Source organism: Bidens hawaiensis, unplaced genomic scaffold, assembly GCF_021521415.1.
Source record: "Bidens hawaiensis isolate Kalapana, Puna unplaced genomic scaffold, B.hawaiensis_p1.1 tig00032835_1, whole genome shotgun sequence".
Lineage (NCBI taxonomy): Eukaryota > Viridiplantae > Streptophyta > Magnoliopsida > Asterales > Asteraceae > Bidens > Bidens hawaiensis.
The window spans coordinates 16,342-31,873 of NW_027495617.1; the positions used below are offsets into that span (position 1 = coordinate 16,342).

A 15,532-nucleotide genomic window follows, 5' to 3' on the forward strand; every position below is an offset into this window, starting at 1 on the left:
GATGTATGATGATCAAGGTAAATTGTTGATGCGCGTTACTCGATCCAAGAATCGTCTTTATACGATTAAGTTAAAGACGGGGAAACCCGTGTGTTTACAAGCCCGGATTGATAACGAGAATTGGTTTTGGCACGCGAGACTAGGACACCTAAATTTCGAGTCTATGAAACAAATGGTGAAAAATAATATGGTCGTTGGAATGCCAAAAGTTGATCAAGAAAATCAAATCTGTGACTCGTGCTTAGTCGGGAAGCAAACAAGAAAACTGTTTCCGAAGTCGGCGACTTTCAGAGCAACCCGAGCCTTGGAACTAATCCATGGAGATTTATGCGGGCCCGTTACTCCTAGTACCATAGCCGGAAATAGGTACGTGTTCGTCTTGATTGATGATTTTTCACGTTTCATGTGGACTTTTTTGTTGAAGGAAAAAAGTGAAGCGTTTGATACCTTCAATCGATTTAAAGTCATGGTGGAAGCAGATAATAGTGAGAAAATCAAGACGTTTCGAACCGATCGAGGGGGAGAAATTACTTCTCGTGATTTCAATCGGTTCTCTGAAAACGAGGGTTTTATTCGGCATTTAACCGCTCCATATACGCCTCAACAAAACGGTGTTGTCGAGAGGCGGAACCACACGATATTGGATACGGCTCGGAGCATATTAAAAGCGAGACTGGATCCGAGTATAGAAGTTTCTAAATTTAAAGACGAAGAAGATTTTGATGCTATGAGATATCGAAAGATTGTCGGGTGTCTCCGGTACCTTTTACAAACTCGTCCCACCTTGGCATATTCGGTCAGAGTCGTAAGCCGTGCAAAGCCCGAAGCAATCTCATGCAACTCTTATAAAGCAAATTCTTCGTTATATTCAAGGTACTCTCGGTTTTGGTATTTCTTACACTCGTGGGAAAAACGTGTTACTTGGTTATAGTAATAGTAGCCATAACATTGACCAAGACGATGGGAGAAGCACTACGGGGCACGTGTTTTATCTTGGGTCTTCACCAATTACTTGGTGTTCTCAGAAACAGTGTATGGTTGCACTCTCATCGTGTGAAGCAGAGTACATGGCGGCAAACGCAGCCGCGTGTCAGGCGGTTTGGCTAAGAGACTTGATAAGTGAGTTATTCGACAAGGAAATTCAAGCAGTGGTGTTACGTATCGATAATACGTCAACAATAGTACTCGTGAAGAATCTGGTTTCCATTGAAGGACCAAACACATTAAATCTCGGTTTCATTACATTCGAGAATGTGTTGATCGTGAAGAAGTAAGCGTCGAGCATGTTAGCGGTGTCAAGAAATGTGCCGATATCTTGACGAAGGTTCTTGGGAGAATCAAATTCAAGGAGATGCGGGAATACTTGGAGTTGAAGACTTGTCGGTTTCGAGTTCGAAATTCCGGGGGGTGATTGTTGGGAATTTCGGTTCAAGACCGTTACTTGGCGTGCAAGGTTAAGTAACATGATTTGAATATGGAGTGGATAATTATAAACAATTAAATGTGCTTAGATTTAATTGTTAGTATAATTATTATGTCATATTATTTAGCAATCCTAGTTGTAGTCTAAACGTGATAGGTTAGATTATAAATACCCGTGCTTTGGGGTTTAGAGATTATAATTTGGGTAATTGAGTTTTGTGAAGTTTCTTAATAATAATATTCGTGTTAGTGTGCAAGTTCGTGTTCGATATCTAGTACCAATTCCATTAAATCTATCAATATTGTATTATAAAAATTCAACATGCTTTCATTCATTAATTATTGTTTTAAACGATCACTATGTTTACATTCCATAAAAATTGACCAAGACAAGTTGTTGTTAATCCCATGTAACTTGGATTGGTTACAACCAAACATGACACTTTTTAAGACAACATGCACCCAAAGCAGCATATTGATATTATAGATGATATCATAAACTATCCATATGTTATAATGTTAACACAACTTAAACACGGACTTATAAAAGCATCAAACTTGACATACAAGTAAACAAGAAACGACACTTTTACGAACATCATAACTTGCCAAACCCGTCAACAGGGCCATCCCAAACGAGGATTATTCGCAAAGCTGCAAAACACAAACCAACATTAATACACTAAACATAAAACCAAAACAAATGACCAAAATAGAAATTTTGTCAAGATGGGAAATCCTTACCTGCTCGGAGGAATATTTACAAACGAGCCTGGAATCGGGCCACATAGATCATTATTCGAAACATCACTGCACAAAACATGCAAAACACTTTAATAATTAACACTGCTTCATTAAATGTTCTAAGATACAAAATTACAAATTAATAGAGAACGAGCACGCACAACGCTACCAAGCCTGATATACCAGTGAGCTCCGTTGGGATTCTTCCAGTTAGACGATTATCATTAAGATGCCTGTCAATTGTGAATATAAGCAGATATTATTAATAACTTTAACTGAAAGTAAAGTTGCATATATATGATCAAACTCACATTAACCGTAAAGACTTCAAGTTCCCGAGTGTAGATGGAATGCTTCCAGTAATATTATTATTGTATAGATCCAAACCTATGAGGTTCTTCAAGTTACCAATCTCTTCAGGAATTGAACCTTGAATGTTATTTCCATATACCTCACTGCATTAATTAAACAACTAATATAAACCATGGATTATGACTGTTAGCTGTAGTTGATTAACATTAATAAAACAAATAACTTACAGATACCGTAGACTGTCTATATTTCCTAGTTCAGGTACAAGAGAACCAGACAATTTGTGGTATCCAAGATCCCTGTAAAAGATTATAAATAATAATAATGATTAAATTGGGTTGAATAATATATAAGAGAGCTAGGGAGGAGGTGAACTTGTGGCTTACAGGCGAGTAACACGGTTGTCTTGATCACAAGTAACGTAAGACCAGGTGCAGGGATTATCAAAACTGGGATCCCAGCCCTGAAGGACGTTGTCGGGGTCATTCAAGCTCAGTCGAAGGGCAATAAGGGCGTCTACATCAGAATTTGCAGTGACCATTGATGTAATGGCAGATAATGTGAAGATCAGAGCGGGTAAAGTACCCCAGGCCATGGTTCAGAAGTTGGATGATTTCGTGAAAGAAGAGGGGTTGATCGCCTTCATTTATAGGCACGAGTAAAATGATGAATCTTTGAGTGATGTATGAAACCAATGCAGTATCGACACTTACTATAGCTTACTATATATATCCATAGTTAAGAAACAATAATACAATATACTTTATTATTAGATTGTGATTTAAAATTTTCTAAATTAAAAATTTTATGGGACACTTGTTAAAATTTGAATAGCTTGATTACTATTTAGCGTTGTTTAATATACAGTATAGATTTTATAACTATTTTTTTGTTAGGGGATGTAAATCATGTCTATTTTGTAAAGACATGACAATTAAAATAAATTCTTACATACTCAATAGTCAATTTGAATGGTTGATTTAGGTAAGTGAAAATTATATATGAATTTACTTAAAAGAGTTTATTGAAACTATTTTTTTATTCTATAAATTAAAGCATGCAAGTCTTATAAAATTTGTTAATTTAAACGAATTCAAATTAATGATTAATCAACACCACTCATGCAACTACCACCTCCTAAGTTAAAAGGATTATTGTTGCTATAAATATTTATGTTGTAGCGATGCGAAAGAATGATACGTGTTTCTAATTCAGAATGGTCTCAATGATATTGTTGTGTCCATATCTTCTCGAACTAGAATGAGAGTTGTAAACAAAGCACAGCTCGTTAGAAGGTCCAATCTTCAAGATAATAGATCGTACATGAATGGAGAGCAAGTATCATCAATATATAAATATCACATAAAGAGTGAAACTTAAGTTGCGGAATTGATGCCCCCTCTATCCTATCTAAGGGATAAGGGTTCAATTCTCACAATGAGTAGCATGTGAATTTAATAGATGTAATTTAGGGTTTAGGAGCTAGGACTTAAAGTCGTGTAAATTAAATAAATAAATAAATAAAGATTAAGGTCCTTTCTACATGGGAAATGGGTCAAACCATAGTGGATTAAGAGTAACAAGTCTCACGGATATTGTACGATTATCATTATTCGTAAACATATACTTATGCTTTTATAAAGTTATTCTATTATAAGCAATCTATCAATTTTTGTATTATAAAATTTAACATGCTTTCTTCATTACTCGTTTTAAATGAACTCTATGTTTACATTAAAATAGCATCAAATTAATTAGAATTCTAGTACTACTTTGGTGATGTGTTTCCTAAAATGAAAAAGTAAAAACTACAAGAAATTTGATATCCTTTTAAAAAAAATTATAAATAACTGTCATTCATTACTCGTTCCAAGTTATTACTACTTTTACATAAACATAGCATCAGAATAATTAAAATTATATTACTAATTTGTAACTGTTTTACCTAAGATGGGAAATGAAACCTATAAACAATTTGATGCACTTTAAAAAGATTATAAAAGCTTTCATCATTACTTGTTTTAAATGATTACTGTTTTTTTAACTAAACATAACATTAAAATAATTAGAATTATACTACCAATTTGGTAATTTGTTTCCTAAAATGAAAAAGGTGAAAAACTGTAAGTAATTTAATGGGTTCTTTTTAAAATTGCTTATTTTTTTTACATTTCTTTTTAAAACTTTTAAATAACCGTAATGAAATCCAGAAACGTCCATAAATGTGTCTAGTAACTACTAATCTTATACATTATCAACACCTCATAAAACTTTGCCAAGCAATACATTCAACTAACCATTATCTACAAAATTTTATCTTTTTCAAGCTATTACCAATTTTTACATACATTTACTTCACGTTATCGCCAACTTCACACGCATTTACAGCCAAAAGATCAAGGGCTTGTAGTCTCACAATACTAAAGGGTCTATATTAAGGGGTGACTCGTGAGACAACGAAAACAAGTTAGGACTTTAGGCCCAAGTCAGTTAAGGCCTCCAAATCTAAAACAAATATATTATATATAGATATATTATAATTGGTATAGTTAACTCAAATAATGTATTGGTGTGATGGTATGGTTGGTTGTTATAAAAGTTTAAGTTATGAGTTCAAAACTTATAATAATCAATTTTTTTTCACAACAATTGTTATGAAAAGGCCCCAAAATCTTGTTTCGATTTAGGCCTCCATATTCGTTGATCCGGCCATGTCTATATTGGTGTTATTTTCTGGTGATTAAGCGCTCGATCTAGTTTGCATGGTGAACAAAAATATAAATTTAATCACAACCTAAAAGTTGCACTCAATAAAGAAACAATTTTAAGCAAAGAGCCATGGTAACCACGTAAACACTTGTAAATAATGTCACGTAGATTTAATAGAGAGGAAAAAGGAAAGTCATGTGATTACATACCACCTTATAATACCATGCTAAAACAATATTATCATTTAATAGCTTCGTCATGTACATTACCACATAATCAACATATCAAGAACAAAACCCGAATGAAAACAATGTCCCATTTTACCACATTAATACTCTTCGTGTTCTGTTAAGATCAAACACAATACCAATTGGGCATCCCAAACAAAACATGTCAAGTAAAATAACAATCTTGTTGTATATATTCTGTTGTCTATAACCCAAAATCAATCAATTAAACAAATAAACAAACCTGGTAATCGTGTATGCGATGTAGATAAAGAAATTGCAACTTGGATCATTCTCTGAATCGTGTAATCACTATCAGATAAACCTATTTGTGGGTTACACACAATGATTTATCGGATAAGACAGGGAATTCTGCACATGAAATTGATTTGTTATTGTTCTATGAAGAACCAGAGAAGAACCCAGTAACCGTTGTTCTCTTCTGTTTGATCGATCGATATCTATTAATCCCCTGGGATTATAACATCAGTTTGTTTAAACTAAAAAACCCATGTGAGCCCAAATCAATAATTAGAAACCCATCTAATATTACCCTTAAGCCCAAGTAAATTAATTACTTAAACCCAAGTTTAACATTCAATAATAAAGCCCAAATAAAATTAGAATTAAATCGAGCCCGCACTTCCGCGTCACCTAACTCATTTAATCTCTAACATTATTTCCTCGATCGACAAGTTAATCCAATAACACTAAAATAACCAACAATCCTCCCCCATTTTAGTGATATCCATGATTAACTTAACCATCCTCACAAAAACACAAACACTAAGCATAAATGAAAATGTCCTATGGATTGAATTTTCATCTTAGTATTTATGCGTTACAAATATTAGAATATCTTGGGTGTCACTATGGATTGAACCCAAGTTATCCATTTTTAATACTTGTAGGTAAATAAACATGCGTTTCCAAATCCAAATTCAACTTGAAACTATATTTTACTAGCCTGTGTCCTAATCCTTCAAAGAATATATCAAAGCTTAAGTCCAAAGCTTTTTGAAGCGGCTAAACTTCATATTCTTATAGGTAGTTCATTATTCTCGCACCCGCACTGCAATTTATCAATGAACTATTAAGAAGCTATACTTCAACCTACTTTATCTTGCGGTCTGAACACAAACCTTGGGATGTTTATAACGATATTGTGTTCCAACATCTCTATGACAAGCTTTCCGCATTGAATTCAGCATCTAACGTTGTATTAGATGGGAATTGGGTGTCTTGACATAGGATATTAAAGTATGGACTTTACCACCATCCCAATGACTGATATGTTCACGAGATCTCTTCCTAACTCTTTAGTTAGATCATCAGCCAAATTATACTCATATATTACAAACTCAACTGATATCACACCTTGCATGATGAGCTCATGAAACATGCTATGTATAATATATAACTGTCTAGAGTTTCCATTATACACCTGACTATTACCCTTAGTCAGCACTATCCCACTTGATAGATTTTGGTGATATCGGTTTAACCACAATGAAATGAAATTTCATGAATCTATTCAACCACTTTTATCAGTTGTTGCAAATGCTAGAAACTCGCATTCCATTGTCAAGTGATGCAAATTCATTCCTTAATGACCTAAGAAATGAAACATTCTCCAAAAGAGAATACATATCCATAGTTAAGCAGTTTATTTACTACTTGCCAGTGTTGAGCACTAGGATTACTAGTATATCTACTCAAATTACCCACAACATAAACTATGTAAGTCTTTGTGTAAATCATAAAATACATCAAATATCCATTTAACTTTGAATACTCTAATTGTGAAATAGAATCACCTTGATTAGGCACAAACTTGATATTAGGATCTATATATAGGAGTGCTAACCGAATAACAATCAAATTGATTGAATTTCTTCAATACTTTCTCAATAATTAAATCGAGTCATCTATACCATAATTACTCCATTTAATTATTATACCTAGGATAACATCAACCTCCCCCCAGATCCTTTATATCAAAACTAGTAAATAATAATTTCTTTGTCTAATCAATCACTCAAACCCGAGTAAGATAACAAGGAATCAATAATTTCCTTCAAGATTCTATATTCTTTTCACTCCAAAATAATTCACGTAACCTAACCTGGCATGTCACAATATATACATATAGTCTACCCTACTTTGAAATGATTATGACATACAAACAGATTCAATAACAAATAGAACATTAATATTTAGTTTAAATACTCCAATACACAAATATCTGAATCCAACAAAGGTTCTATGTCAAGATAAAATAAATTTACCTGACCCAATAACCTACTTAAAACCAGAAATTGTTTATAACAACCCAGACAAGAGGTTCTTTTTAACCCCTAAAATATACAACACATAATCAAAAACATATGTTTTCCACAAGTAAATACAAGTCTTCAACCGGTTCAAATTCTTCAAACCATCTCAAATCCTTACATATATGACTCGTGTCATCTGAGTCTACCCACCATGCAAGCGTGTCATCCTGTACATATTAGGAATAAGAAATAAACCAAATAATTCTTCACCGAATTATTTATAAAACCATTAGACTTTTTGAGTCTAATAACAAACCAAAAGATCGAGTTCGTTTATTTCACACCCAACGGGTTTTCCCAACTTGTATACCTCTAATGGGCTTATGTTACTTGGGTCGTGGCCCATCAACCCCATGTGTATACCATCTGGACAAATGTTTTAACAATATTTATATTTCATTCAAACTATAAAAAAATATTGTTTCTTTGAATCAAATCCAAATTTTGTGTTTTGCAAATAATTAACATGCCCCGAATGATTTATTGAATCAACTACAAAACTTATACATTTTGTCAAAATTAAAGCGTACCTTATGGAGCATTTGGGTCTATCAACCCACTTGGATTCACCACACGGGGCTTGTTTCTCCTAGCAACCTCAACTCGACAATCTTTCTTGAGATGTCACGCCTTGCCACATCTCCAACAAAATAATCCAACTTTCACATTGTAACGCTTGCGTTTATTTCCCATATTGTATCTCACATGCATTCCATAACATACAATCATGGTACTTAGATAAAAGTGAAGTCATATAAACATAATCATCTACCGAAACAGATTTAAGATTCATATTTGATCTAAACATATTATCCCTATTATCGTATTATCCCTATTATCATAATATCCAAAAACAATGCATATGCCACATCGAGACAACAAACTATGGGATGCCTTAACTAACTATTAACTTGTTTATTTTCTTTAACAACCAACAATCAATAACATGTTGATGATCTCACGCATAAACGTTAACGGCATTAATGTAATCCATAATTCATTGATAATTACAACTACCAAACTGGATAATGATTTCAACATTATTTATGTGTTACTTTATGAACCAAATGGAACCATACATAAATAACAATATCACGTATGATAAAATCAAAATCAATGAACATATTCTTTTCCAGTGAAAGAAATTAATCATGTATGAATTATTCCCTATAACTTCAAGAAATCATAAATCTGAACACTTTATGAAAACTAATGTGATTCCTAAGTTTAAAACAACTTTCAACAGGAATTAAATGGATAACAAATTCTTAGACTAGACATTTAAATAACTTTAAACTAATTCCAAATTCAAAATTGAAATTAAAGTTTATAGAACATGAAAGTCAAAAGATTCTTGATGAAAATTGCAAAGAACTCTTCTGAATTTTCTCTTCTCGGTATCCAAAGAGGAAAACACACTTTTCTCTTCTCGTTATCCAAAGAGGAAAACACAAATTCCTTGTATGATTTCTTTGACAAAATCAAAATAAAAACTCATATTTCTTATCCTTTTTCCAAAATCAAAAAGGCGAGAAAAACAATTCCCAAAATTTGAGACGTTTACCAAAAGATCTCAAAATTAACCAATCACATGTTTTATTTCAAATACATGGATTAAATAATTCCATATGAAACCTAAGTCTAAGTCCTTTAACCCTTCCAGAACATTTATACACAAAATCTAATCCGATGTGTATACCAAACTAATTCAAGAACCATAAATCAATTTGTTTAATTGAAATAGTGAAAATTCAAATCGAAACTAACAACCCAATCTAACCCAGTAATAGGTTTATCTTTGTTGTATATATTTTGTTGTCTATAACCCAAAATCAATCAATTAAACAAATAAACAAACCTTGTAATCGTGTATGCGATGTAGATAAAGAAATTGCAACTTGGATCATTTCTGAATCGTGTAATCACTATCAGATAAACCTATTTGTGGGTTACACATAATGATTTATCGGATAAGACAGAGAATTCTGCACATGAAATTGATTTGTTATTGTTCTATGAAGAACCAGAGAAGAACCTAGTAACCGTTGTTCTCTTCTATTTGATCGATCGATATCTATTAATCCCCTGGGATTATAACATCAGTTTGTTTAAACTAAAAAACCCATATGAGCCCAAATTAATAATTAGAAACCCATCTAATATTACCCTTAAGCCCAAGTAAATTAATTACTTAAACCCAAGTTTAACATTCAATAATAAAGCCCAAATAACATTAGAATTAAATCGAGCCCACACTCCCGCGTCACCTAACTCGTTTAATCTCTAACATTATTTCCTCAATCGACAAGTTAATTCAATAACACTAAAATAACCAACAAATCTCTCATTAAAAGTTATATTATTAAACTTATCATTATCAACCAACTCTGTTGACATCACTTTGATAAAGTGACCTTAGTTGTGTGTTTCATTTCTCCACAGCAGTGTATTCTTTCATTCCCTTTGAAGTACAAACTTATAACAAACACCTTTATAACATATGCAATAGTTTTTTTTTATTATTATGTATATCAGATTTAACCTGTCATCAAACTCCAGCAGCCTGTTAACTTGATCAATATATATGACCTTGAACCCGATTATCCAATATTAGGGAAACTAAGAAAAACGATAGATCACCACTTCTATGTTGAACTAGGAATTGAAATTGTTGATGAGCCAACCTAATCAGTGTTTGTTGCCATTTAAAAGAGTAGTTAATATTTACATGATTTGCTTGATAAATGATAATATAGTGTAAGATAAAATAGATCCTATTGTGGAGGTATACGGTTTATATGATTGTCGGAATCCCGTGTGACGAGAAGTTGCCAAAGTTATATTAGAGTAGTATGACGTATGTTGAAATTGAAATGGAAGCCAAAGTGGTGTATACTTGTGTGATAACTGACAACCAATAGTAAATAGTAGTAAATGAAGAGGCCTTGGTAAGCATGTTGCATAAACTCATATAAAAGTTGAGAAAATCTTGCAACCCAAGTTGCTAAAACTTGAAAGAGTTACATAGTTGTAATTATAATAGAAATACTACGATGTGGACATTGATAAAATTTACAACATCAAGGGCGGTTCGGTCGATCTCAAAGGGGTGGTATGGAGGAGATCAAAAGCTAAGGGACTAAACGAGTAAATTCAATAAGCTTGCTGTTTAAGTTTTTAGTATTTGTTTTCAAATAAAACACAAAGTCTAGTTAAGATAGGTTTCCTTTTATTTTGTTTCTTGGCATATAAGTTAAGGTATTATATATACCTGGGTCATCTATGTTTACGTATATTCGTTTTTTTTTCTTTTCTTAATAATAAAGAGTCCATTATTAGTTCTGCATATTAGATTGTCTTGCTTGATCCACTTTGTTTAACAAATGGTATCAGAGCTTTGTCGATCAAAGACTCAGTTCTCTGTAGTATACCCATCTCGTTCGCAGATCGATCCCGATCGAAGTTAGGAGTTACCGATCGTAGAAGAAAACCGAACAAGATGGCAGAGTTGCAATTAATTAGTGGAATGAAGAAATTGAACGATCAAAACTATAATGTTTGGTCTACCTGCATGATGTCCTATTTGCAAGGACAATATTTGTGGGAGGTGACGAACGGGGCTGAAGTTAACGAGCCGAGGATTGACACTAACGGTGCAATCCACAAGTGGCGGGTTAAGGTCGGTCGAGCCATGTACCTTCTCAAAACAACGATCAAAGAGAATATGCTTGATCATATCCGTGACCTAGCGACCCCGAAACAAGCTTGGGATACCCTCGCGTCATTGTTCTTCAAAAGAAACGACACAAAGCTCCAATTACTGGAAAATGAGCTTTTATCGGTAAGTCAGAAAGAACGTGGTATACCACAATATTTTCACAAGGTGAAAACTTTGTGCAGAGAAATAGGAGAGTTAGATCAACAGGGCCGAATCGATGATGCGAGAATGAAACCCGGAGTTTCAAAGTTTTGTAGCGGCTGTTCAAGGGTGGCCAGCCCCGCCATCATTAACAGAGCTCGAGAATCTTCTTGCAGGTCAAGAAGCTTTGTCCAAACAGTTTGGCACAGTCACGATAAAAACCGAAGAAGAAAAGGCGTTGTATGCCGGAAAATCCAAGAAGTGGCGATATAACAAAGGAGGGTTCAAGAATCAAGAAAAACCATGGAAACAAGATTACAAGAAGAATCGTGATAAACGGGATAACCGAAATAACCCAAAAGATGAGGCATCGAGTAATAAGAAGGGAAAATTTAACAATCGGTTCCCGTACCCATGCTATAATTTTGGTCGAAAGGGTCACATAGCCAAGTATTTCCGCCAACCGACAGAAGAAGGAAACGTGGCTGAGGTAAGGGAATAAGAGCCTTGGGATGTCGAGGCTCATGTCGCGTTGGTCCAAGATGAGTACGCCTTAACAGCCACCACCGAAACTAAAGCAAACTCGTTCGGTGAATGGATCGTGGACTCCGGTTGTTCGAACCATATGACCGGAGACAAAAATCGAATCATAAACCCAGAAAAATACAAGGGTAGTCAAGTGGTGGTAATCGCCGATGATTCGAGGCATCATATAGCACACGTGGGAGATGTAAAACTTCCACGGGCACCGAACGAGAGGGAGTTTGTTATGGAAGACGTTTTTCATGTTACCGGAATGAGAAAGAACCTTTTCTCGGTTTTGCAGATTACGACCTCCGGGAAGTACGTTCTGTTTGGTCCGAATGATGTCCGAATTTTTGATGAATTTAAAACCAAGTCAGTCCCAGTTTTACAAGGTAAAAGAAACGACACCGTGTATGTTTTGTCTGCCGAAATTGCTTATGTGGAGAGAACCAAACAAACCCAGAATGTCGATCTTTGGCACAAACGGCTGGGCCATGTTGGGTACGACAAACTCGAGCTAATGATGAAAAAGAAGCTAGTTGTCGGGCTACCACAATTAGAAGTGAACAAAGAAGTCGTTTGTGTGGGATGTCAATACGAAAAGGCAAAGAAACAACTGTTTGAAGACTCAAAGTTTCAAGCCTCATACCCATTAGAACTGGTCCACTCTGATGTATTCGGGCCCGTTAAGCATCCATCGATCTCAGGTACACGGTTTATGATAACCTTTATTGACGATTATTCACGTTATGTTTGGATTGATGTCATGAAAGAGAAATCTCAAGCTTTTGAGAAGTTCAAATTGTTCAAGAGTGAAGCAGAGACGGTAACGGGCTAAACCGTTAGGTGCCTTCGGTCAGACAATGGAGGTGAATACCTAGCGGCTGATTTTTGTCGGTATTTGAAAGATAACAAGATCAAGAGACAACTCACATGCTCCAATACACCCGAACAGAATGGTGTATCAGAAAGAAAGAACCAACACCTAGCCGAGACGTGCAGAAGTATCATGCATGATAAAAACGTACCCGGCCGTTTTGGGCTGAAGCCATGAAGACGGCAGCCTATGTGATAAATAGGTTACCACCGCAAAATCAAGAATATGTTTCACCTTATGAGAAGTTGTTTAAAATTAAGCCGAACATAAGTCATTTAAAGGTGTTCGGGTGTGTTTGTTATGTGTTCATACCAAATCATCTTAGAACAAAGATGGAAAAGAAAGCAACTAGATGTATTTTTGTGGGGTATGATCAAGAGAAAAAGGGGTGGCGGTGTTGTGATCCAAACACCGGAAAATGTTATGTTTAAAGGCACGTCGTGTTCGATGAAAACTCATCTTGGTGGTCAAACGAGAAGGACACACTACCGGATACTCAATTGCTCCAAGAAAACCTTAAATCATCATACTTGACCTTAGGGTTCGATGAAGAGATGGATCAGAAAGAGTCAACCGTGTTAGAAGCATGCCAAATTTCAAGCAGCAACCAAGCCCAGACTCAAAGTCCATGGCGAAATGGGTCTCACCAGCAGCCAGAACCAAGATCCGACCCAGAGGTGAGACGTTCGACTCGCGAGCGAAGACAAAACCCAAAATATGTAGCCAATGTAGCAATACTCGAAGACGGTATGTTTGAGCCAGAAACCTTCAACGAGGCTGCTCTAAAAGATGAGTGGATTCAAGCTATGAAATCCGAGATGGAGGCACTGTATCGAAACGAAACTTGGGAACTTGTTCCCAAACCAACATGTGTTAAATCCGTATCAAACAAATGGGTTTACAAGCTTAAAAGAAAGAGTGACGGGTCAATTGATAGATACAAAGCACGACTCGTGGCTCGTGATTTTTCCCAATAAAACGGAATAGACTAAGATGATACGTTTAGCCCGGTGGCTAAGCTAAATACGGTTCGGATAATTCTAGCCATAGCTACGAGTAAAGAATGGAACCTATGGAAAATGAATGTAAATAACACCTGGAATATGTGTGTAAGTTGAAGAAAGCCTTATACGGCTGAAAACAATCACCGAGGGCGTGGTTCAGAAAAATTAGTGAATTTCTTCAACATAATGGTTTTGAGATGGCGTCAGTTGATGCTAGTCTCTTCGTGAAAAGTAACCAAGACAAGACGGTAGTCGTCCTAATTTATGTGGACGATCTAATTATTACCGAAAATGACGAAGTCGCGATCGAGCAACTAAAAGAAAATATGAGTATTCGGTTTAGTATGAAAGACCTCGGTAAGCTAAGCCGGTTCTTAAGGCTGGAAATTGAATATAAAACAGGTGGGATTGTTCTCAGTCAAAAGAGGTATTGTTTCGATTTATTAAATAAGTTTGGAATGTTGGATTGCAAGCCCACAAGTACACCTATGGATACAACAGTTAAGTTGTGTGTGGATAAAGGCAAAGAACTTGAAGATCCAACTATATATCGACAACTAGTTGGAAGGTTGATCTATCTTACACTTACTAGACCGGATCTCGCGTTTGTTGTTGGAGTGCTTAGCCGGTATATGCAAAAGCCAAGGAAGCCACACCAAGAAGCAATTCGAAGAGTCTTGAGTTATGTTAAAGCAACCATGGGTTATGGAATCAGGTTCAAGAAAGGTTCCAAGTTAGAATTGGTGGGTTATAGTGACGCGGAATACGCGGGTGATCTAGATACAAGGCGTTCAACGACTAGATATGTCACACCCCGACCAAAGGCGGCGGAACATGCCGGTGCAACCGATTGCCCAAAACACAAGACACTATTAGAGTGACAATATTTAATCAACTCATTTATTTCATAAAATCAATAAACAACACATCTTGTGTAACATCCCGTTTTTCGGGTTTCTGTTAATAAATGAAAGTATGAGTTATTATGAGTCTGGCTAGTGTTGGGCTAAATGGAATTGGGTTATGGACTTGGGTTATGAAGGAAAGAGGAAAAGGCCATGGGCTTAAGCCCATGATCCATAAATATATAAACCCTTAATACCCATTTAATTTCATTTCACATATTCCATACACCTCCCAAAACACACACTTAAGCTCTCTCTCTAGCCGAAACATAGAAGAAGAACCGATCCCGGTCCAAGGTATGATAGTATGATATTGTTTGAGCTTAAACCCGTTAGATATGATCACTAAACGACGAACCGACACCATTAAACCGTTAATTCACGAGATTCGGATGGAATCGGGTATAAACCGAACCTAAGATGAGCTTAGGAATTACCCTAGCTCAGATCTGGATCGAACGGGACAAAAACGGTGAAAAACCAGTTAAAACTCGTTTTTCCAGCGAATCTGCGGTTTTCCGGCGGCATTCCGGCGGCGGCGCTGGAAAAGTTATACGAGGAAAAGAATGTCAGGGAATGTTCTGACATTCCCTGACCTAACCCTAGTTCGCT

At 35.4% G+C, this 15,532-nt stretch overlaps 1 protein-coding gene across 1 annotated transcript; it reads right to left on the reverse strand.

Annotated features, from left to right (window-relative positions):
- Window positions 1-1,830: 1,830 nt before the first annotated feature.
- Window positions 1,831-14,682, reverse strand: LOC143584169 (uncharacterized). The gene is made up of 7 exons (XM_077066273.1): window positions 12,682-14,682; window positions 2,865-3,042; window positions 2,706-2,777; window positions 2,478-2,621; window positions 2,328-2,399; window positions 2,167-2,232; window positions 1,831-2,076 (listed from the first exon to the last, which is right to left on the reverse strand). Exons 1-7 carry the CDS (start codon window positions 12,785-12,787, stop codon window positions 2,040-2,042), a joined length of 675 nt encoding a protein of 224 aa, XP_076922388.1. The 5' UTR covers window positions 12,788-14,682; the 3' UTR covers window positions 1,831-2,039.
- Between the last annotated feature and the right edge of the window lie 850 nt (window positions 14,683-15,532).